Source organism: Drosophila navojoa, chromosome X (assembly GCF_054131105.1).
Source record: "Drosophila navojoa isolate 15081-1374.11 chromosome X, UAZ_NAV_1.0, whole genome shotgun sequence".
NCBI lineage: Eukaryota > Metazoa > Arthropoda > Insecta > Diptera > Drosophilidae > Drosophila > Drosophila navojoa.
The window spans coordinates 16,913,517-16,936,219 of record NC_142895.1 but is presented as its reverse complement, the minus strand read 5'-3'; the positions used below and the strand labels follow the sequence as shown (position 1 = coordinate 16,936,219).

At 39.3% G+C, this 22,703-nt stretch overlaps 2 protein-coding genes across 2 annotated transcripts in view; both read right to left on the bottom strand.

The window, feature by feature from the left end:
• LOC108657712 (uncharacterized) overlaps positions 1-17,950 on the bottom strand; it is a 111,843-nt gene extending 93,893 nt beyond the window's left edge. Inside the window, exon 1 of the mRNA XM_089263737.1 lies at positions 17,361-17,950. The gene's annotated coding sequence lies outside the window, so the exon portion shown is untranslated. The remainder of the gene's footprint in view (positions 1-17,360) is intronic.
• Positions 11,515-13,550, bottom strand: LOC108657617 (exopolyphosphatase PRUNE1). Its single transcript, XM_018110271.3, has 2 exons — positions 13,159-13,550; positions 11,515-13,089 (listed from the first exon to the last, which is right to left on the bottom strand). The coding sequence occupies exons 1-2, from the start codon at positions 13,231-13,233 to the stop codon at positions 11,950-11,952; spliced, it is 1,215 nt and encodes a 404-aa protein (XP_017965760.1). The 5' UTR covers positions 13,234-13,550; the 3' UTR covers positions 11,515-11,949.
• Positions 17,951-22,703: the final 4,753 nt, after the last annotated feature.

The following is a 22,703-nucleotide window of genomic DNA, read 5'->3' as shown; positions in this document are numbered from 1 at the left end:
TAGATTTTTTGTGCCCCAAAAGTGTCTTCAGCACACAGAGGCAGAGAGACACAAACAGACACAGAGCATGATGCTTAACTGCCGTGTGAGCGTGAGTCGTTTGTCAAAAGGCAGCAAAACTGTTGACATAACAATGATTATACGCCTCATTAGTTACATATCTCATACATATACATATGCATGTGAGCTTATTCGAGTGTGTGTGTGTCTGTGTGTGAGTGACAAAGCTGTTGCGGCTAATAAGCTGCTTGAGGCGTATCCACTAGCCGGCTCATAAAAGTATGCTACATTTTTTGATCATGCAGCGGAAGTTGTCAGCCTGCAAGCAGTGCCAAGCAGTGCAATGACTTTTGAAGCAGTGCATCATGCCTAATGGCTAATGGCTAGCCCGCATACTCAACAACAACAGTTGAGTTGGGCACGTCAAGTTGGTTGAGTATGAGTGAGTGTGGGAGTGTGTGTGAGTTTGTGTAAGTGTGCTTAGGTATTTATATATTGCAAAAGTGTGTGTATTTTTATGTTAAACTTAGTAAGTAGAAGTTTAGCGGAAGAGCATACCAGAGCGATGAACAGTGAATGCATTACAATATATACACACATATATGACATACATATATTATACAATTACAACTTACAACTAATAATACATTCACTTATTTAACACACTTTTGCAATTTGAATCTATGTCTAATTCGCTTCGATTTAGCTGAAATTTTACAGCTCTAATTTGTTTGTTTGTTTTCTTATTTTACATTTAACAAATTGCTTCGTTTAATTTTCTCAAATGCCAGGTAAATTGTGCAGCTATTAAAGTGTCTGATGACAGTCCTCTTTAATAGCCAATTGAAAATTGTATTTTCGACACTCAAAATATTTGTTTGCCGCCTGCGATTGCTGTTGGCTTCGACGTCGTTCATTCCCTTTACTTGGTTTGCCTTTTATGTATTTTGCTCTCCCCCGTTAGAGATAAATATAAAAGATCTATTGTCTGCTGTGCCATATTTATTAAACTAATGAGGCGTTAAGCAGTCGCCAAGTGTAAGATAAGAAACGAATTGCCATTGCCATTGCCATTGCCATTGCCAGTTCCAATTCCAATGTCAATGCCTTTGCCAGTGGGTGGTGGCATTGCTGTAAAACGGAAGCTGGAATTTCTGAAATTTTCAATTTGTAGCGAAGCAGAAAAATGGCATCTGATGGGCCTTTTATGGGGCTTGGCGGCTATTGACAAAAGGGCCAACAATTTAAAAGCTCAATGGCTGCGGGCAGCTGTGCGTGCGTGTGCGTCAGTGTGTGTCACAAGGTGTTGTGCGCTTGTGTATAGGTGTAGCTTTGATACGCTGGCTGGGGGGCCGACTTGGTTGGTTGGCAATTTTCCGCGCTTGAATTCATTTAATAACGTGCGACACATAAAAAGCAGTTGGCAGTTGCCAAAATCATTGCGGCAAAAAAAGAAGAAAAAAAAGATGAGAAGAGGAAGCAACAGCAAGTGAGATGCCAGCAACAAAAGATAAAGACAAAGACAAAATACAAAGGCAAAGACAATGCCAAAGCCAGAGAACAGAAACCAGCAAAAGGTGCGTCACAGTCACGTGTGTGAGTGTGTGTGCGTGTGTGTGTTTGTGTGTTTGTTTGCTTACATGTGCATGCGTTGGCATGTCTGTGCTTGTCTGTCTGTCTGTCTGCCTGCCTGCCTGTCTTTGTGCTGCTGCTGGTGCTGGTGGGTGTCATCAGTGTTGCCATTGCAACATATTATGCTTGTAAAAATTGAATTTTAGTGGCCGGGGCATAAAGTTCTCGTCTGTATGGGCGTGTGAGTGCAAGTGAGATAGTCGCATGTCTTTTGGGCATATATTCGCACATTTTATTATTGTGCACAGTACGTGTGTGTAGTACACACACACACACACATACTATATGTGTGCGAGTGTGTGTAAAATTTAATAATAACGACCCTCTTAAACCAACAGCTTGCCCGCTTTTCTTTATACTCTCTACTCGCATACATTCCATTTTCACTCGCCGCTCTTCCCTCTCTCTCTCTCTCTCACTCTTGCTCTCACTCCCTTTTCATTTCTCAGTTTCTTTATTTCTTTATATGTGACGTTGTTCTGTTGTGTTTTGCTTGGATGTTGCTTGCAATCTCTTTGCGTTGACATTTAATGTAATAATTTTTACGATGATGCTCGACGGCATTAAAACGAGATTAAACACAAACAAACGAGGCGCGGGGCTTGGCCAAGAAAGGAAGGAAGTGGGGAAGAAAGGCAGTGTGGGTGGGCGGAGGGCAGAGGGGCATGCAGCTTGATACTGGAGTTGGGTATGCGTGTGGATCAACGACAGCGAATGGAACGTATGAACATTTCCTGTTTGATACACTTGAAAATGAACGCCAGAGATATATATGTATGCATATACATATATATTGTATATATGTATACATATATATGCTCATAAAAGATGATGTAGCACATAATTACGAGCACGCACAAGCACCCACATGAGCACACGCACGCACACACACTCACACACGCATGCACAAACAAAAATTCATACAGATAATGGTTCAATAAAATAATCTCTTGAGTTAACACAGCGAAAAAGGAAAAAGAATACAGATATATATATATATACATATATCATTAAATCAGTCACAAATGCTATCGACAGATGCCAACGGGACTTAACTAGCCGTAATGCCTGTAATTGTATATGAGTATTTTAATAATGTACATACACACATATATATATACACATACACACAGTTGTATCTGCGCATACATTTATATATACAATTACACTTTACAGTGCCTTAATTCAGTTTGCCGTCCGATCATCGTTCGGCTGACAGCAACTTTTAAGCATCTGTCAGCTCATGCTTGAGCCATTAATTTCTGAGCGATTGCGCTCGGTCCACGCGCACAATGAATATTTTTTTGATGCCTGCGCGGAATCTTTTTAGTTGTGAAAACTGCATTTCAAAAGTTTTACCATGCCGAAAATATCGATAAGCTTGACTCACGAAATGAATATTAACAGAGCTATCAGGGATAATTCAAATCTAAAGCCTTGTAAAATTAGTAATATAATACTGAATCAGTAGATTATGTCGAATTAGCCCATTTTATGTGCTAAATATAGCTAATTCACTATTATATATGAGAAGGTCTATCTAGAAATCTCAGATTTTCTTTATACTTATTAGTCTATCTGTAAATCAGAATGTGTTTCTCTATCTCTCGATCAATCTATTTCTCTATCCGTCAGTCAATCTATCTGTCAAGCCTATTAGTCTATCTGTCTGTCTAATTATCTACCACTCCATCTATTTGTTAACATGTCTATCCTTCTTTTATCCGTCTGCCTATCTGTTTATCTGTCTACCGATCGGTCTCTATATATATATGTCTCTCTGTCGTTCAGTCAATCTAGTGGTCAATTTATCTGTCAATCTGTTCGTCCATCTGGTTGATTTTTCTGCTGTTCTGTCAGTTTATCCCTTTATTTATCTAATAGACTATCTTTACTCATGTGTCTGTCTATCTGTATACTGATCTATCTCTATATACATCTGTCAAACTGTCTAACAGTATAATAATCTGTCTATCTGCTCTGTATGCCAATCTGTCTTTCCATCTGTTGAGCCGTCTCTCCACCCATTTGTTAATACATACATATGTCTATTCTATCTATCTGTCAATCTATTTATCCATCTCTGTCAATCTGCCTGTCAATCAGTCAGTTAATCTGTAGGTTGAACTAGCAGTCCTTCATTCTTTCTACTACCATCTCCAGAATCGATAATTATCGATTATCAAATATCAGTTATCGACGACTCCTAGCAGCCATATGATCCCTGACATTTCAGTAATCATAGATGCAGATTCAGAAAAGTGTTCAAGCGCACACATATACATACATATATTACACATGTACGTGAGACAAACTCGAATAACAAATGCTAAATATATTAGCCGTGGAGTCTCGAATGTCTGTCAAGTTCTGGTGTGGAGCAATTTGGTTCACGTTACGGCCTTGTGGTTCATTTGATATGTGATTTTATTATATGTGTTTGTGTGTGTGAGTGCGTGTGTGAGTGTGTACTGTTGGCATTGTCAAGGACATTCGTTTCGAGTATCCTATTGTTATATTGTGTTAATTTTGTTTGATTTGCTGCTGGCTGATTGCAGGCCTCAACTAACATGGCTAAAAAACTTTTGCGCAGCTTTGTGGCCAAAAAAAAGAAGCGTAAGCACAAGCAAAACTAAAAAAAAAAAGAAAGGCGAAAACCAATGTGAACAAAGCGAAAGTTGTGGGCATTGTGTGTGTTTAATTTGCTTGCCTGCCTTATTGTTAGTTTATTTATTTTCAAGCCAAACCCTAAGCTCCCCTAAAAGCTGACAATGCGCTGCTCATGTGAGTGTGTGAGTATGTGATTCTGTTCTGTGAGCGTTGTTTTACGCTTGAGCGAACAGGCAAAAGCCAAAAACAAAATGGAAATGAAAACGAAAACGAAAACGAAAACGAGAATGTTACAGTGCCTGCCCTCAAATGAAAATGAAAATGCGATGAAAATGTTTGGCCAAAGGCACTCGCTGAGCCACTCCACCCAAGGGGCGTGGCCAATAATAAAAGGGATAAAATCATAAGCCCAAATTTATGGCACTCGGCAGCACGGCAGCCCGGCAGCGCGGCAGCCCAGCAACCCGGTAAACCCAGCAGCCCAACAGCTCGGAGTCAAATTGTATGTGTGTAATGGATCAAGTTTATTTATAAGGCTGCCGCAATCGCTCGCTTCAACACTTCAATTCTGGCAACATGAGGGCAAACAATATTACGCATACGCAGCGTTGTTCGTTTGTACAGCGACAAAGCCCGACCCCTCCCCCTCTCTCCATCATCAAGTTACTCACTCTGCACCCCACAGAGCAGAGATGAAGCAGAGAAATAAGCGCCATCGACAACTGGATGATGAAGTGTTATTTAAATATAAATATATTATCTATCAATAAGCTGCCTAGACACACGCACAAAAGCCACCAAAATGCTGAGAACGTGAAAAGCATTTTCCCGCATCAAATCTTCAAATTTGATGCCATTATTGTGTTTGCTTTTTTATGAACTCTCTCTCTCTCTCTCGCTCTATCTCTCTCTGCATACATGTGAAGTGTATGTGTGCCAGTGTGTGTCTGTGTGTGTGTCTGGCTTAATAATAAAGTGATTGCCTACTTTGGGTAACAAACGCCGTCGGGCAGCGTTCCCTCGCCTTTTATTGAATTATGCGCGTTTGATGCCGCACAAATTCAGTTTTGCTCGACTCGCATCTTTTCTAATTTAATGGCCAAGTCTGTGGTGCTTCGCTCTAAAATTACCAATCGATAATTGACAGACGATAGTGTTGGTTAAGTGCCAACAAACGGATATTCAATTACGCATGAGGATATGGAAATTATAAAAGGGAAATTCGATATGTGCATGGTGCCTGATCTAGAGCATGTGGATTAATATATGATTAATTTACATGCATATTGTGGGAGGAGGATTGATTTGAAGTGTTGCTAATACGATGACAATGAGGAGAGATATGAAGCGAGTTGAGGAAAATATCAGGCGTTGCTTGAGCTTTGCTAATAAGCAAAGACAACGTTAAGTGACTCTGAAACTTTGCCTCTACTCAAGTTAGAGCAACTTCCGGAGAATAAAATCAGATTAAGCTCTTTGTTAATATACGCAATTTTAAGAAAACTCTTACACAATCTAAATTTAACTTGCATGCTCAATAGCTTCTTCATTTCATCTTAGAGCGATATTGATTCGATATACATTGATTATCTTGTCCGTGAATAGCTCTATGTAATATAATAATAGATGTAGATATACCATATAAATACTCTAATAAATATATGTAACATATATAAATACATATAGCATATATATTCATATGTAATTTATATTTTTTTAAATATTTACATATATATCTACATGTAGTATCCACGGTTAACAGCAAGTTTGGAAACTACCGTACCTCGAACATTTTTGCATAAGTAAAAGTTATGCAGAAACATTTCGCTAGCTTTACACGAGTTTCATAAAAATTCAATTCTTGTTAATTTTATGCTGCTTATTTAAAAAAAAATATTCACTTGTAAATATTTCCCGAACATAGTTCAAATCAAACTTTGACAGGAAATACAAAAACATGTTGATTATATGTCTGAGAGTCAGAAAATCGATTTAATATGAAGAGGAGTGGTAAGAGTTAGAGCATGGCTAGCTTAGCATGAACAAGTAAAAACAATGCAGTCGGGCATTAGCGACTGCCGAATACTCATTCACGGCTCTAACGCTCCCAGATCAATTTTCCTATTTGCCACGCCCATAAATCTCTATTTGCATTGTATGTCATACACACAATTCACTTTGACTTTCACAATATCGAATCAATATCCAAATTATATTCACATATAATAATAATAATAATAATGATCATAATTGAAGCACGTCAAAGGCATTGTTAGTTAATAGAAACATAATTTGAATGGAATTAAGCATTAATGGCTGCGTGCACTGTAATTGAATGCTGTTCGAAATTACTTTTAATTAAAACAACATAAAAGCTAATTGAAATCACAAATTCAGCTTACACAACTGCTGCTGCTGCTGCTACAACTCCTGCTGCTCCTGCTGTGCTGCTGCTACGACTCCTGCTGCTCCTGCTCTGTGCTCAGCTGCATCATTTGCATAAAATATATACATATTTCATTGATTTACTTGTTGCGCTTCGAATCGCAATGGCTCTGGCTACGACTTCAGCTTCGGTTTTGGCTTTGGCTTTGGCTGGTGGCTTTGTCCAAGAAATTTGCTCATTCGCTTGAGTGGAGCAAATTGGGTTTAAAGCCACTCGACAGAATTCGAATTTAAATTCAATTCTTTTGCCAGCTCATTTTCTTGTTATTATTTTCATACATATTTAGCTATTTTTATATTTCTAGCGAGAAAATGGCAAGGGATATATATGTATATGTATATGTATATACATATATATATTTATATAGATAAAAAGAACACAAATATATGTATATAATAGATTATGTTGCGCAGGCCGCAACAAAATTCCCATTTTGTTAGAATGCAAATTAAAATATTTATGCAAATGCGAGCCGAGGAATACAATAAATTATGCCATAGCAGCAAAGGAATAAAGCTAACAACAAAAAATAACCAAACAAAAAGAAGAAGAAGAAGCAGAGAACCAGATGAAGTAGAAGAAGTAAACTGAATTTATAAAGAAAAAATAGGCAAATGGGCACAGCGGAGCGACAGGCACGAAAACAATTACCTGTTACATGACGAAGAAGCCAATCCCCTTCGTCCTATTATTATTATTATTATAATCATTATCATTATGATTATTATATTTATCATAAATGTTGTCGGCGTCTGTCACAATAATTTGCTGGCTGTAAACAAGTTTTTCGAGGGAAAACAAACAAACAAAACGAGACGAACCAAATTTCGATACACACAAAAGTCAGGCTAGGAATTCGTGACAATGTCGCTGCTAAAAAGAGAACGAGCACAACGGAAGCCGGAAATATGCAAAGCCAAACGCAAGTAAGTCGAGAGACGCACTTGGACAATGGAGACGCATTCGCATTCGCATTGGGCCCACTCGACTTGCCGCAGTTGAGAGTCTTTGCCACACTCTGATTGTTTTATAGGGCCGGATCACGCATACGCCCCGTTTGCCAGCTACTTTAAGCAGTTTGCCAATTAGGTGCCGCTCCAGCTGCTGCTGCTGCTGCTACTGCAGCAATAATAATAAGAATGATAAGAAGAAGAACAAGCAGCAGCAGGAGAGCAACGGCAGCTCTGCGAGAAAGGGGTAGAAAACAAGGCAACACCTTTTTATGGCCGTCTAAAGAATTTAATTAATGCAAGTCTCGTGCGCGCTTTGAAATAAAAGCGCCCGGCCACGCCCACTGACAGACAGACAGGGCGCTCACATACACACGGCAAGTGGAAATTAAAAAGGGAAACGCAAAAAGCGACGCAACTAAAAAATTAATAAATAAAACTGTTAAGCACCAGAGAGAGAGAGAGAGAGAGAGAGAGAGTTAGACGAATGCTGAATGCTCTTACTGGAAATTGAGTATGTATACATAAAAATATAAAAATAATTGAATATGGGAATTGACATTAGTTAAAAGTATTAGGTGACATATAAATAATAAATAAACAATATATAATAAATCAATAAAAAATAAACAATTATTCATAAATAACTAAAACTCAAGATTAAATTTTTATGTATGTATACTTTTTGTTAATTTTTTGTTTTAAAATTTATGTTGTATTTGCAATTAATAGCTAAATATATATTATTTGCAAATAATTATTATTATAATTATAAATTATAAAAAACCCCATGGTTTGAGCTACATTCAACTCATTTCATTTCCTTATATTCCCTATTGTCTATCTATTATCTATTGAGAGCCTTCGCTCCATAATTTCTACAAGTCTTAGAGCTAATTCTTTCTCCAAGACATATAGCCTATTTATATATATTTATCGTATCCCCATTAACTTTGAGAGTTTCATGTATATCAAAATCATTATCATGGACTGATAAACCGTTTCACTATATTTTTACTGGAATTTCTGATACGATTTAAAATTCGGTAAATATGGATGCGGGCAACATTTTCTTATCTTTGATATGACTTAAGAGATAATCAAGTCGGCCACAGAACACAGAACAGAACGCATTACATGTGCTCGCTCCCTTTCTGTCTTTGTAGGGCATGCGAATGAAAGTCAAATGCTAAAAGTTTCGTTGACAACGCAGACAGGTAAATACCGTGCAGCAGGGGAGCTGGTGGAGCAAGGTGGACGCGCTCTGTCTCTGTCTGCTCTGCTTGGTTCGGTTGTGAGCCATGGCTCTGAAATCCGCTTAGAGATGCGCTTAACAGCAATTATCTTCATTACGCGCGCTGCGCACAAAAGTATGCAATGGTAAACAAGAAACACGGCAAGAAAAAACAACAGAAATAATGAAAAATAAAGAAAGCGACAAAACAACTGTCGGAGCGTAAAGCTCTCAGCTCTCAGCAGGCCAACGACGATTTGATGTTCTTGCAGGAAGCAGAAGTGCAGAATGCGCAGCAATAGAAAACTTCAGTATGCGACTACTACTGGAGGCTTCGCATGGGTATTTAAATATTATTATATATCATGTTTTTGCATATATATATTGTATATGATGTAAACTTGTGTGTCATTAAATGTTGACATTCATAAGTCTGTTTCACACAACAGCCATAACTCCATTTATAGCCTTGGGACTAAAATTGCATTAAATTTGCATTATTTTTGTTTTCAATTAATCAGTTAAATTATTTTAATTAATTACTTTATCAATTATAAACATTAAATATTGTCGCAGGCCACTATAAGATATGCGGGACCAGCACTATGGTTAACCATCGATAGATACACATCTATCGATAGTTAATCATATCGATGGCTGAGGAGGTGGATACTTGGCGTGCCAAACTGAGTAAAGGCAGAAGAAGAGAAAGATGGGCAGTCTCGCAGAGATGTGTTGAAGCTGAAAGAGTTGGGCTTAGATTTGAATTTGTGAAAGAAATTAAAGCGAAATAAAGTAATGAAATATTTTTTAAGCATTAATAAAAGTATTTTAATAAACTATGTACTTCATTATATATAGACACTGCTTTTTGATTTGATATCTTTTGGTTATGTTATTTATAGCCGCTGCTCATGTCAACGCAGAGATCTCAACCTGATTGAAATAAAAAAATTAAATAAGCTATGCATAATAAAAATAAAAATAATAAATAGGTCATTAATTTAAAGCCATAGAATGTTTATTTATTATTATTATTTTTTCCTCTTCATAAATTTAGTTAGATTACCTTAAGTTAATAGCTCCACATTCCATTAGTCTCAGTTATCAGCCAATTACGCAAAATCAAATTACAATTTGCTTCGACTATAAATTCATTAAATCTGGCTGTGGCACTCGGAGACATCTTGAGCCACACTTCACAATATTTATATAGTTTTATAAATGTCAAAAGAAGAAGAAGAAGAAGCAGGAGAAAAAACTGCGCGAACTGTCATAAAGCTGAAGACGTGTTCAAGTTTTATTGCTCGCGGCAAGTGTATATCAAATGAAAGCGAGAGAGAATCAGAAGCAGAGACAGACGAAGCGGCTGGAGCAGGAGTGTGAGTGAGAGGGGTAGAGGCGAAAAAAGACGTGCAGTCGAACAATTAGGCTGACAAGCAGCAACAGCAAAAGCTCTGGCTCTCACTCACTCCTTTTCCCTCTCTCTCCCCCTCGCGCTCTATCACGGTCGCTCACCTGCCGCCTTCACCTTGAGCGGCTGAGCATTAAGCTCTTCATACAAATGCGTCGCTGATGGATGTGTTTCGAGTGGCGCCCGAGAATAATGCCGACTCTCGGCTGGCTGACGTCACCGAGTTGCCTGTTTTGGTCGTCTTCGACTTGTCGCCGTTATCAGTGTAGCTGGCTTGGGCCGGGGGTGAGGGGCGAGAGGCGCTTGCCAGCGCTACAATTGGGTGCGGGGTCTAAGCGATTTATAAAAGCCAAACGGCAAATGGCGACCGTCAAAGCAAAAGTGTTGCAAGCAATTTACGCAATGGCGGCGAGAGTCCCTTTTCTTTTTTTTTTTGTTTGCCCGAGCAGCAAGACAACAACAGATACAATCCTCGGCTCCTGCTCCAGCCAACGGCTTTGCCGACTCCTGCTAACCTGCGCTGCCATTATTGAGTGCGCGCACGTAACTGACATCAGCGTGCTTATAAATCAAGTTGCAAATACTTTTGCCAGCCTCACACACGCTCTCCCTCTTTCTCTCTCTCTCCCTCTTTCTCTCTCGCCCTCTGTTCGTATGAAAACATGGTCACATTCGCATATAAAACTCCATTTTAGAGTTCATGAATTTGGCAACTGACATATTCTCGCACATATGATTAGATTAATGCATTGTATAATGGCTCGAGCAGGCAGCAGCACCACCTCGCACCACCCAGCACCACTCGCTCACTTGTTCGCTACCCTTATGTCATCAACTACACACAGGGCTGGCAATCCCTCACCCTGATTGCTGTGCCTCACACCCTCCTCCCCCCCTCCATTGCTTTGAGTGTGCGTAAATCATAATTTAAATGCAAACGCTTGGGTTAAACACTCGTGCTACACACACACACACACGCATACACTGACAAACTGTGCGCACATCTATCATGCATTTTGATCGCAATAATTGAATATAAATTATTAAATAATGATGAATTATGGAATGCTTGCCTGCTTGCCAATTCAATTGTAAAATGAGCAAAATCTCTTGGCTAAAAAAAGTTGCATTTATTTTTTATAACGATATAATTGTTGATTTGTCAACAAAAACGAGCTAAATGCCAATGCACATACATAAATACAATATATTTATATACGTATAAAGATTTGATGTCATGAATCGGGAGCAGAAGACTTTTTGCATTTATTGAAATTAGCTTTCCACGTTCGTCCAAGTTCAAATATAAAGCATTAGCCAAAATAAAATAATAATAATAAACAAGTAAGCAAGTAAGAAAGGAAACATTTCCGGGATTGGGGTTCATAAGTCCTGCGCCGCGTCAGCTCAAGGGGAAATCCGACGAGAGAAAAGTTTCGAATGAAGGAAGTCAGCCTTAGCCCGAGCTTGAGCTGTTCTCGGCAGGCGTGTAAAAGTATCCAAGAAGTGGTATTAACTGAGTCCGTGCTGATGGATTAGATGTGTAATATGAGTAAATGTGGCAACGTCAGCAGCAACGGTAACGGGAAAGGCAACGGCAAAGGCGGTGCCAGAATATGAACGAGAAAGAGGGAGGGGGAGATTGGAGAGGTGTAATGCCTGGTTAGGCGATAAAGTTCTGGTCCTTGGATACCCAGTTGAAGACAATGCTTTGGAGCAGCTGCATCATATCCTGGAACTGCACGTTCCACACATTGACGAAGAAGAACACGCCCTGCATGAAGTTGAGGCCGCGATACGGCTCCAGCGCCAGCATCGGCTCGATCGAGGCATTCAGATTGATAATCATGTGATCGAAGAGCCGTCTGTCCTCCACATCGCGCAGCGAGTCCATCGGTATCAGGCCGAGCTCCTTCACCACCAAACCGCCCATCGGGTGCACGCTGGTGCCGAGCAGCATGATGAAGTCGCAGTTGTGCTCCGCGGCGAACTGCTGCACGGCCAGTTGGGCGAACTCGAACGAGATGAAACGGGTGACGGCCATGGGGAAGCAGCACTGGGCGACGCGCACCAGGTGGATGCCGTTGTTGGCGCGCAGCAGCCTGAACTCGCGCCGCAAGATCTGCGGCAGCGTCAGCTCGTTCAGATCGAACATGGCATTGATCAGCGCGTCGTAGAGCTGCGCGCGCTGCGACATCTCCAGCTGGCCCAGATGCTTCTCCAGATACAACAGCAGCTGGTAGTCGCGCACTGTGTGCAGCTGATCGATCGGGTCCATCATAAAGTTGCAGTTCTGCAGCAGCAGCCCGGCATGCAGCAGCTCGAAGACGCGCAGGCAGCGCACATTCACATAGTTATAGATGGGGCTGTCGTAGCGCTCGATTATCAGGGCGGCGCAGGAGCGCATCGGGTGCATGATGCGCTGACAGTAGATGGGCAGGCGGGCTGCCTCGCACTGATACGGCCGGAAGTCGTAGACCTCCTCGGTGCAGTAGTGGAACGGGCTCACATGATGGCTCACCAAAATGAAGCGGCAGCGCAGCAGCAGTTCCTCGGGCACATCGTCGCGAAAGACCAGATGGCGATCCGGTGTGATCGACTGCTTCGCCAGCAGGAAGCGCACCTCTGTTTTGCTGGCATAGTCGCGTCGCATCATATTCAATACGGGCATAAAGTTGTGATGCAGTGTGCCCGGATTGCGATAGCGCAAATAGGCAATGGCCAGCGTGCTCACCACAGAGTCCAAGTCGCAGCTCTCGTTCGACAGAGCAATGTACATGAGCTCTGGTCCGCCGGTGGGGCGCTGTAATTCCAATGCGGCTTAGCCATGCAATAACAACAACAATAACAACAACAACCAATCCCTACTCACCCACTTGGTCAGACTTTGTGAGCTCTCCAAGAAACTCAAAAAGTCCTTCTGGAATTTCTCGTCAATATTTTCCATTATAAGCACACAGAAAATTACAACAAAGCACGGCGGAGCTTAGTCGAATGAAAGTCGAATTTGTTCTTTCAGATATTGCTCTCTTCTCAGCAGCTACTTGATTCAGTTATTATTACTGCCAATGAAGTTTGATGTATTGTGTGCTTTTTGTTTTCGTGTGCTCGATTAATTGTGCTAGGCCTTGGCCGATGTCTCCTGCTGCTTCTGTTGCTGCAGGTGCGATTGACAGCGAGAGATTTGCGAAACTTTTGCCGGTCGAGCGGGGGGTCGTACTAAGCTGACACAGCAAGTCAAATACAATTTTCGATGGTTCTACTTCAGCACTTATTTAGGTTATCGAAAACAATAATCGATAACAGCAATGAACTTGATTAACAATTGTAAACGACGCTGAACTCTTATTGAAATTATTGGCTGTCGTGTTGGGGAAATTTTAACGATAAGCTCAGAAAGGTCAGATTAATTGACCGACATAATCAATTATTTTATTTGTGTTTAAATTTGACAAAAAAATCAAAGCAAACAATATTATTTAAAACAAAATTGGTCGTTCATTAAACACTTTTAGGCAATTCTTATTGACAAAATATACATAGTTCATATTTTAATCGTTTGGCTTAATAAAAGCTTTTGCCAAAAATCTGAATGAACATATTATCATTGCTCTGAAGTATTTACGGAATGAATTTATTTTATATACTTCTTTATTTTTATTATTTTCATTTATTTTTAAATATTTATTATATATTTGTATTTTTATTTACTTTAGTTTATATATTTTTATAACATCAATCAAATAATTAAAGAATAGATTTAGACTGATTTTGGAATTCATATTAGAATTAAGTGAATTTAAATGTTACCAAAATAAGTAGTTAGCGAATACAGAATTCATATAATTCTGAAGTTTTTGGATCTCGTGAATTTCGTTATTTCGTGAACTTATATGTTTATCGAATGTGTTAATATTATTCGGATAAAATATCTTATCGATATATCGGCTCATGCATAGCATTGGGTGAATTTATTCGAGTGTGATCACTAACAGTAAACACATAGACTGACGAGGCTGCCAGTTGGTTGCGATTGATGTCAACGTGTTGGTGAAAAATCAGGCAGTTAGTTGAGGAGCAAGAGGAAGAGGGGCAACAGTGCAGGGGCAGGCTGCAGAAATAACCGACATATTTATTTATGTATAGATTTCAAATAACAATTTCACACTTTCCAATTTGAACGAATTTAACGAATTTAAATAAGAATATTATATTTCTTTTTTAGGTTTTATATACTTCATATTTCGTTAATTTAATATTAATTTTTAATTATTTCATTCTTTTTTTTTTTTTTTAGTTATATACAATATTTTATATATTGTTATTTTATGATATTTTTTCATTACTAAAATGAATTTTTCATTTGATGAATTCTAATATTCTGAATATTTTAAATGCAAATTTAAATACATTACTGTTATAATTAATAGAAACACGACGGAAATAACAGGCTTAGCTTAACTTTCACTAGTTCATCATAGAGTACGGCGGCATACGTGTGTGTGTGTGTGTGTGTGTGTTTATGTGTGTGAGTGTGCTTTCAGTATGCCATTTGGCTTGGCGCAGTTCACGCACAGTAAGTCACGCCGCCGTCTTGTCTGTCAAATGTGGTCCGAATTGGCTGACTTTTCACATTTGACCTGCCCACGTAACGCGTTTGCCACACACACACACACCCACACACACGCACATGAGGGACTCTGTGTGTGTGTGCGCATTTGCAGTTATAGTTGGCACTCTGCTGTGCCGGGAGGGGCGGGGATGGGCGAGTTGGCAGAACGTGTGATTTATAATGCTCGCTACGTTGCTGCTTTGGTAAATTACTTTCGCACACGTTGAACTTAAACAACATCACATATTTTTGACGCACAAAAGTTGAGCGATTTTTATTTTATTTCGCCATTTATGAAGAGCAGAAAAACGGGAAAAAAGAAAAAACAAAAAGCTAAAATCAAATAAAAGCGTTGCAGTCGGGCGTTAACGACTGCATAATACTCATTCCTGACTTAAATTCTGTTGTATCAATTTTACGATTTGCCACGTCCCCAATATATCAACAGTAAGTTGAGAGTTTCATACAGTATTAGATGAATCAGCTATCCTATTGGGTAATTGGTTATCTTATTGGTTAACACTTTATAATTCCAGGGATACAAATTGCCCCACGCCAATATGCTCAATTCAGTTCCGTGAATGAGTATGAACATCGACAACAAGAACTTAAAGCTGGGCTGCTTTAACAATGCTGGTACGACGCGGAATACTGAAGCGCAACAAGGCATGCCATTAGGTGCTGGCCAAGTATTTTGATTTTGTGGCACGCGCTCAGGCGCGGCCAAAAGTCACTTAGACATTAGCCCCCAAGTCGAGCCCAAATGACCTTCAGATGGCTGAGCAAACATATATACATACCGACATGCATATATACATACATACAAACATATACAAGTATATACATATATACTCCGATAGTTGCTGTTCCGTTGCTGCTGCGCATCGTCCCATTTAAAGGCAAACATTATGTTGAATATTCAATTTAATGTAGCTTATAAATCATGTAGATCCTTTTGCTGCTTAACGCCTGTCCGCTGTCTCGCTGCGTCCATTTCCCATTCCTCACTCTCGACTCCCCTCTCTGCCTTGCCCTTTTTCTTGATTTCGTTTATTCTCTGACAGTTTTTGTTTGGTCCTTGCCTTTGGCCACTTTCAAATTCAAGTAGTTTCCTTATCGCTTCACTGATGGCTGGCTCTTTCAGCTCTCACATATTGATAACTCCTTTCAGTTTGATTAACTGGCTAGCAGGCGTGCACAGCCATCGGGGCGTTGACCAACACTGACACAGCACAAGTGCCAAATGGAAAACAAAGCTACTTAACAGCAGAGAGCATGCCGTAGATAAGCTCTGCTATGCATGTATGCCTCCTGCCAGCACTTCAATTACACCCGAAGCAAACTAATTAACATATTGGATTAGTCTGTTTAGCTTAATGTAGATACAAGCATATATCTGTATATATGTATGCATGTATATACATATATGTGTGTGTGGCTTTTTGGCTTTTTCATTTTCTAAATGTGTCAATAAAACCTGTTGGATTATGTTAATATAGCTGGAAATTAGGGAGGCCAACTGCAAACAGCCTTAAGCTGATTCCATTTGCAAGTCGAAACAATAGATGTAGAATCGAATATAAATCATATATTTGTAGTGTAGATTAGTTTATATTTCATTTTATATTTGAACTATTTGAACTAATTAAATTTAAGTTGAACTAATAGAACTACTTTTCAAATTAAGCCGTTTTCTTCGAGTTAATTTAAAAATTGCATTCAGAATTTGCGTAAGGTAAATTTTAAAACACATTTCCCTAAGAGGCAACAAAAATCTAAAATAAAACAGAAATATTTTATGTAGGAAATATAAACACTGAATATTTTTTTGACTATAAAAAAATATATTCAATAATATCTCAAAATATTTAGTAATATTTTAACAAGTATTTTAAAAAATGTTTTTTTTTTTTGTTTGATTTCAAAGTATTTTAAAATTTCTTTTGAATGTAAAGAATGGCCTGAAAGAATTATATGAATATTTGGAATATACTTGAATTTTTTTGAAATACTATATGATTTGTTATATTAGTAATTTCAATTGGTTTTAGTTATAAAAATATGCTAACAAAATATTTTACATATTTTATTTATTTTTAGAGTTGAGTTTTTTAATATTGAAATAAAATGCTCTGATCGTTTCATATAATTACAAATATACTTTTAAAAAGGTTAAAAAATGAATTCGTTTTTTTTTTTTTTTTTTTTTTTAATATTTAAAATTAAAAACGCATGATAAACGCCCGCGGCGTTTTTTAACTGCTTTACAGAAATTAAAAAATATCATAAAATCATAATGTTAATAATAAATAAATAGCTTAGGTTCAATATGTTTTATATATATCTTATAAGCGTATATTTATATAAATTATATTTATTTATATAAATTAACGTTAACTAAAGCAAGCCCATACAATATTTCAGTTTCATTTAAATTTAAATCTAAATGGATTTCTACTAACCGTATCAGCTAGACGGGCTTTCAGCTGTTTTTTTCGTATTTCCCTCTGCGGAAATGTGGAAAGTTTATGCACTTGCTTTACACTCGATTGTCTGGGTGTGTGTATTTGTATAACGGGTTTTTGTCTGGTATTTGGTTTGGTATTTGTTGCATTTTTGAGCACTGCTCGCTAATTAAGCATACGCACTGTGGTGCTGCCGATTATTTCTGTTAGATCAACAAATTTTGGCACAACTCAACTTTCAATTCGCTTCAGATGCTGTTTCGGGAAATTCACGAGAAAAAAAAATGATCACAAAAATTGAATGTATTATACATATGTATATACTCTTCTCTGCTTCAACACAATTAATTAGATATACTAGAAAACCTTAAGTTGCGTGCACAGGCAACAATTTGATTGTTAAGAGAGCGGGCGGCCGTTAGACGCGTCGTCGACGCCGTTGTCGTCGCTGTCGTCGTTGTCGTTGACGTTTTCGTTGTCGTAGTCGAAAGCACGTACCGTTATGCGCTATGCTGTGTGTGTCACTCTGCAGCGAGAAGTGAAGCAACAAATAGCGGCAGAGTTCAACGTTAGACTGAATGGCGACTTGGTGCGAGCAGCACGGCACAGCCAGTGTGGTGAGTTTGCCGTGGGCAGGCCGCTGCCAGCCTGCCTGCCAGTGTGGTGAGTTGAGCGCAAGCCAGCGAGAGAGCAAGAGAGCGCGATTGGCGAATTTGTGCTCTTTCGAGTTTACAAGCAGCCTTCTCTGCGTCCTTACGATGCGCTGCGCTAATCGCAGTTGCTGCTGCCGCTGGCGGTGCTGTTGATGTTGCTGATGCTGCTGCTGCTGCTGTCGATGCCTCTGCTGCTGCGGTTATATTAAATCTGTCTCATAATTGTAACGCGTGGTCGTTGAGACCCCCCCACCCACACACACACACACACACATATGCAGGTGTCAGCCAACCCTCCGCGCGCCCCACTTTCACTTCTTTTGGCAGCTTGTCGCTGGCACAGCTCCAGTCCATTTCGCTTTGAGGCAACTGTTGCAAATGGCACCGGAAATGGGTTTCTCGATGCTGCTGCTGCTGCTGCCACTGCTGCTGCCGCTGCTGTTGCCGCTGCTGCGACAGCAGTCACATTGTAGCCAACAAAGATCAAAGGGCTTAGCCCGTATCAGCCAGGTTACTCTCTCATTTCATACCAATGCAATTCTAATAAGAAACCAAGATTCTGACGATAAAAGCTGAACTACTTTGCTCCGCGACGAATTTAAGACGAAATTTGAAATACGAATTGAAGCCAAAGTTCAAATACTTGAAATAACTTTACTTCAGGAGGCAGATGAGGTAAGCCAAGGTATGCCAGGCGAGCAAATACCTATTAAAATTATATATCTTATATTCAATGTAGTATATATTCAATGTAGACTAAATGTAATGTCTAATTATTTATAAACTAAATTTGAGCTGAGGGCTAGCCCTAGAGTTGAATGTAGAGCATAACAGTTTAGTGCAGAGTATCAGATGCTAGCAATTACTCGCATTTCAGCAAAAACTCTTGAAGCACTTTAATGTTCGTTTTATCCGTATTTAACTCTTGTTGCTCGATGGCTTCGCTAACATGAAGTTTTCCAAGAATTTTGTGGCCAAGACTTGAAAGCGAAATAGATGAAATATATATTTATTTACTTAAAGAATATACATATATATGTATATCTACATACATATATATTTATGTATGTATAGCTTGAAAGATGGTCTGAGAACAAATTAAATTAAAAGAAATTGCAATTGAAACAAAGCAAAAGTCAATTGTCATCTGGAGAAAGTACTTCAAGCCACAATAAATATCTGTATCTGTATCTGTATCTGTATCTGTATCTGTATCTGTATCTGTATCTGTATCTGTATCTGTATCTGTATCTGTATCTGTATCTGTATCTGTATCTGTATCTGTATCTGTATCTGTATCTGTATCTGTATCTGTATCTGTATCTGTATCTGTATCTGTATCTGTATCTGTATCTGTATCTGTATCTGTATCTGTATCTGTATCTGTATCTGTATCTGTATCTGTATCTGTATCTGTATCTGTATCTGTATCTGTATCTGTATCTGTATCTGTATCTGTATCTGTATCTGTATCTGTATCTGTATCTGTATCTGTATCTGTATCTGTATCTGTATCTGTATCTGTATCTGTATCTGTATCTGTATCTGTATCTGTATCTGTATCTGTATCTGTATCTGTATCTGTATCTGTATCTGTATCTGTATCTGTATCTGTATCTGTATCTGTATCTGTATCTGTATCTGTATCTGTATCTGTATCTGTATCTGTATCTGTATCTGAATCTGTATCTGTATCTGTATCTGTATCTGTATCTGTTTGCTGTATCTGTATTCTGTATCTTGTATCTGTATCTGTATCTTATCGTTATCTGACTATCTGTATTGTATCTGTATCTGTATCTGTATCTGTATTGTATTCTGTATCGTATCTGTATCTGTATCTGTATCTGTATCTGTATCTGTATCTGTATCTGTATCTGTATCTGTATCTGTATCTGTATCTGTATCTGTATCTGTATCTGTATCTGTATCTTCATTAATTTAACATAATCTAGCTGGGTGAAGGCCATCCAGCGTGGTGACTCAGGTATTTGGCTGCCAATTGAAGGCTCTGCTGCCCAGTTAAGGAAAGTGGGAAAGCAGTAGGAGCTATCAAAAGCGATTTAGCTATGATTAATGAATGGATCATGGCTGTCGTTATATTCATTGCACTACAATAATTACAGTTTAGTTTTTAATGAGCCAACTCATTCGGGGCACAACGCTCCGCGCGCCCGTCCAAGTACCGAAAATTCGACACTTGCTGTGGCACAAACAGCTGCTTGTGGCAGCTGGCCAAGTGGCAAAGGGGCACGCTCACTCGGTTCAGCTGCTCGACTCTGTTTCTGCTGCTGCTAATTGGTCAACAGAAGAAGCTTTGTGCGCTGCGGGTGTGTGTAGGTGTGCGAGTGTGTGCGCGTGTGTGGGTGTATCGTACAACACTTGATTATGCATTAAACAAATTTCAAAGTGCAGCCCCCGAGGGGCTGTGCTTGGGGTGGACAAACAGGAATACAAACATGTTCGACTGCTCTGAATACCCTGTAGTGGCAGCACAGCAACTGGCAGCAAATATTTGAGTAGCCTTCGCAGCTGGCTTAGCACACACACACACACACTCTCTCACTTGCTCTCCCACACACGCGAGCGCGCTACTCAGCTATTTGAGTGCACATTTTATGATGCGGTTTCTCCCTTTGTTGCTTGAAAACTTTGAAGTTTAAAATTATATTCTGATCATTATTAACGACACATTTTGATATTTTAAGCTGACAGCTTATTATATTAGAGAGGTAACGCATGAGATGAAGTTTTGGGTGCCTTACCTATAATAAGTTCAATGGAACGAGAGTATAAATGCATGAATTTTGGTTATTGCCAGATGATATTCGCTCAGTGCTGCATAATTGTTTATCGTAATCAAGAGCTTCTCCTATTTGTACAGCCCATGTATAATTGTTCAACTGAAAGAGCGAGAGCGAGTGAGTATAATGTTCTTCGGTTCATTTCGCGAACAGAGCTTTGTCAGCGACATAATATAAGTGTCTTCTACTCCTAGTGACATATATACATACATATAAATGTATAAGTACTTAAAGAATAAGTATTTGTCTCTTTGTTACATGGGCTTCAACAAAATCCACATGCCCTCAATTCGAATTTTCAATAAATGAAACCGAGCTCAACATAAATTGGAATGCAATACCAAAGCACTTTCCATTGTCGAGTTAAAGAATCAAAAGATAGCAATAAAATAAGTACAAGTGTAACAAATTAAGCTGAAGCTGACATTTTGTTAACTATTGTTGATAATACCCTTGACATAGGGCACAAAAACTGTGAGTGTGATTGCGAAAAGATTTGCGTGTGCATTTTGTGTTTAATTATAATAATTATTGTCTTGGGACAAATGCCTGCCTGCAGCCTCCTGCGTGCTGCTTCCTGCTGCCCATCTAAATTGTGCTCAAGGCCTGACGGCAGTTGCTGCATTTCCAAGATGGAAATTTCCGGCTAGCGTTATCTCGATGCTCGGTGTGGGTGACTTAATTGAGAATGAGATTTGATTAATTTGCATGCCATAAACAAGTTTCAATTTGTTTATGTGCTCAAAGTCAAGCGAGGCTCGTAATTAAAGCAAAGCTGCTGCAGCGCTAACTCAGCAGCTCAACGGAGTCAACGAGTCCTCCCCTCACCCGTTCCCCAAGCAAGCCTCCGATTCGTCGTTCGCAATCATGCAAATGAATTTCGCAGCAAAGCAACAAAAGGAAGAAGCAAAAGAAGAGCCAGATACGAAGGCGAAGCAGAGATGGAAAGAATGCTGCCAAGGTAAGCAGATTAAAACGCCTTTGACTTGGCAACGAGCTGCAATCCAGAGCAATCCAGACGCTCCCTCATCTAGTCTTTGCATGCAAATGAATGCGCGTTGCATGCGGCAACAGGCGATGTCAATGGCGACGGCAGCGTCGGCAGCGACAGCGACAGCGACAGCGGCTGCACCAGCGACGTTGGCGACGGCAACAGTAGCGTGTGGTAAATACATATTTACCCAATGTATTCATGTGCAAACAATTACGCGTTCATTTTTGCGACTTTTGTCTCGCGCGCACACACACAGACACACATAGAGCCACACATACACACACACAGCGACTGCTTTAAAGCTGATGAACCTTTGAGCGTTATCAATTCTAGTCCAATTTGTGGAACCAGTTCAGCCATGAACTCTTTGATATCCGTTTGCGCACCATGTGCGTGACAGCTAAATAGTTCAATAGAACTACAATTGAACTGGTATGTTTGTTCAATTTTGAACTAGTGTAGTAAAGGCTAAGCCTACTTCCAGTTACGGTATGTATAGGTAGGTACAGTAGGTATAGGAGGAACTAGTTCAATTTGAAGAACAAGCTCCATAATGAGAGCAATTGATTCAGTTGTTCACTTTCTCAAGACTGATGAATGGAGAATTCAATGGGTTCAATTCGATGAGATCCAGTGATTCAGTTGTTCACGTTCTTAACTTTTTCATTTTTTTGGCTGGTTTGATTTGATGAGATCTGTTGATTTAGTTCAGGCAACTAAACGATGCCGTTCACAGTCCATTGAACTGCGAAGCTCAGTGGTTCATCAGTTTATCCGAAAGTCTTGCTCAATCGAATCAGTTCCGTAACGATATCAAAGAGCTGCACGTGCAGCTGCTGTTGGCTTTATGCTGTTCCATTTGGTTGGGCTTAGATCGGCTTGGGTTTCG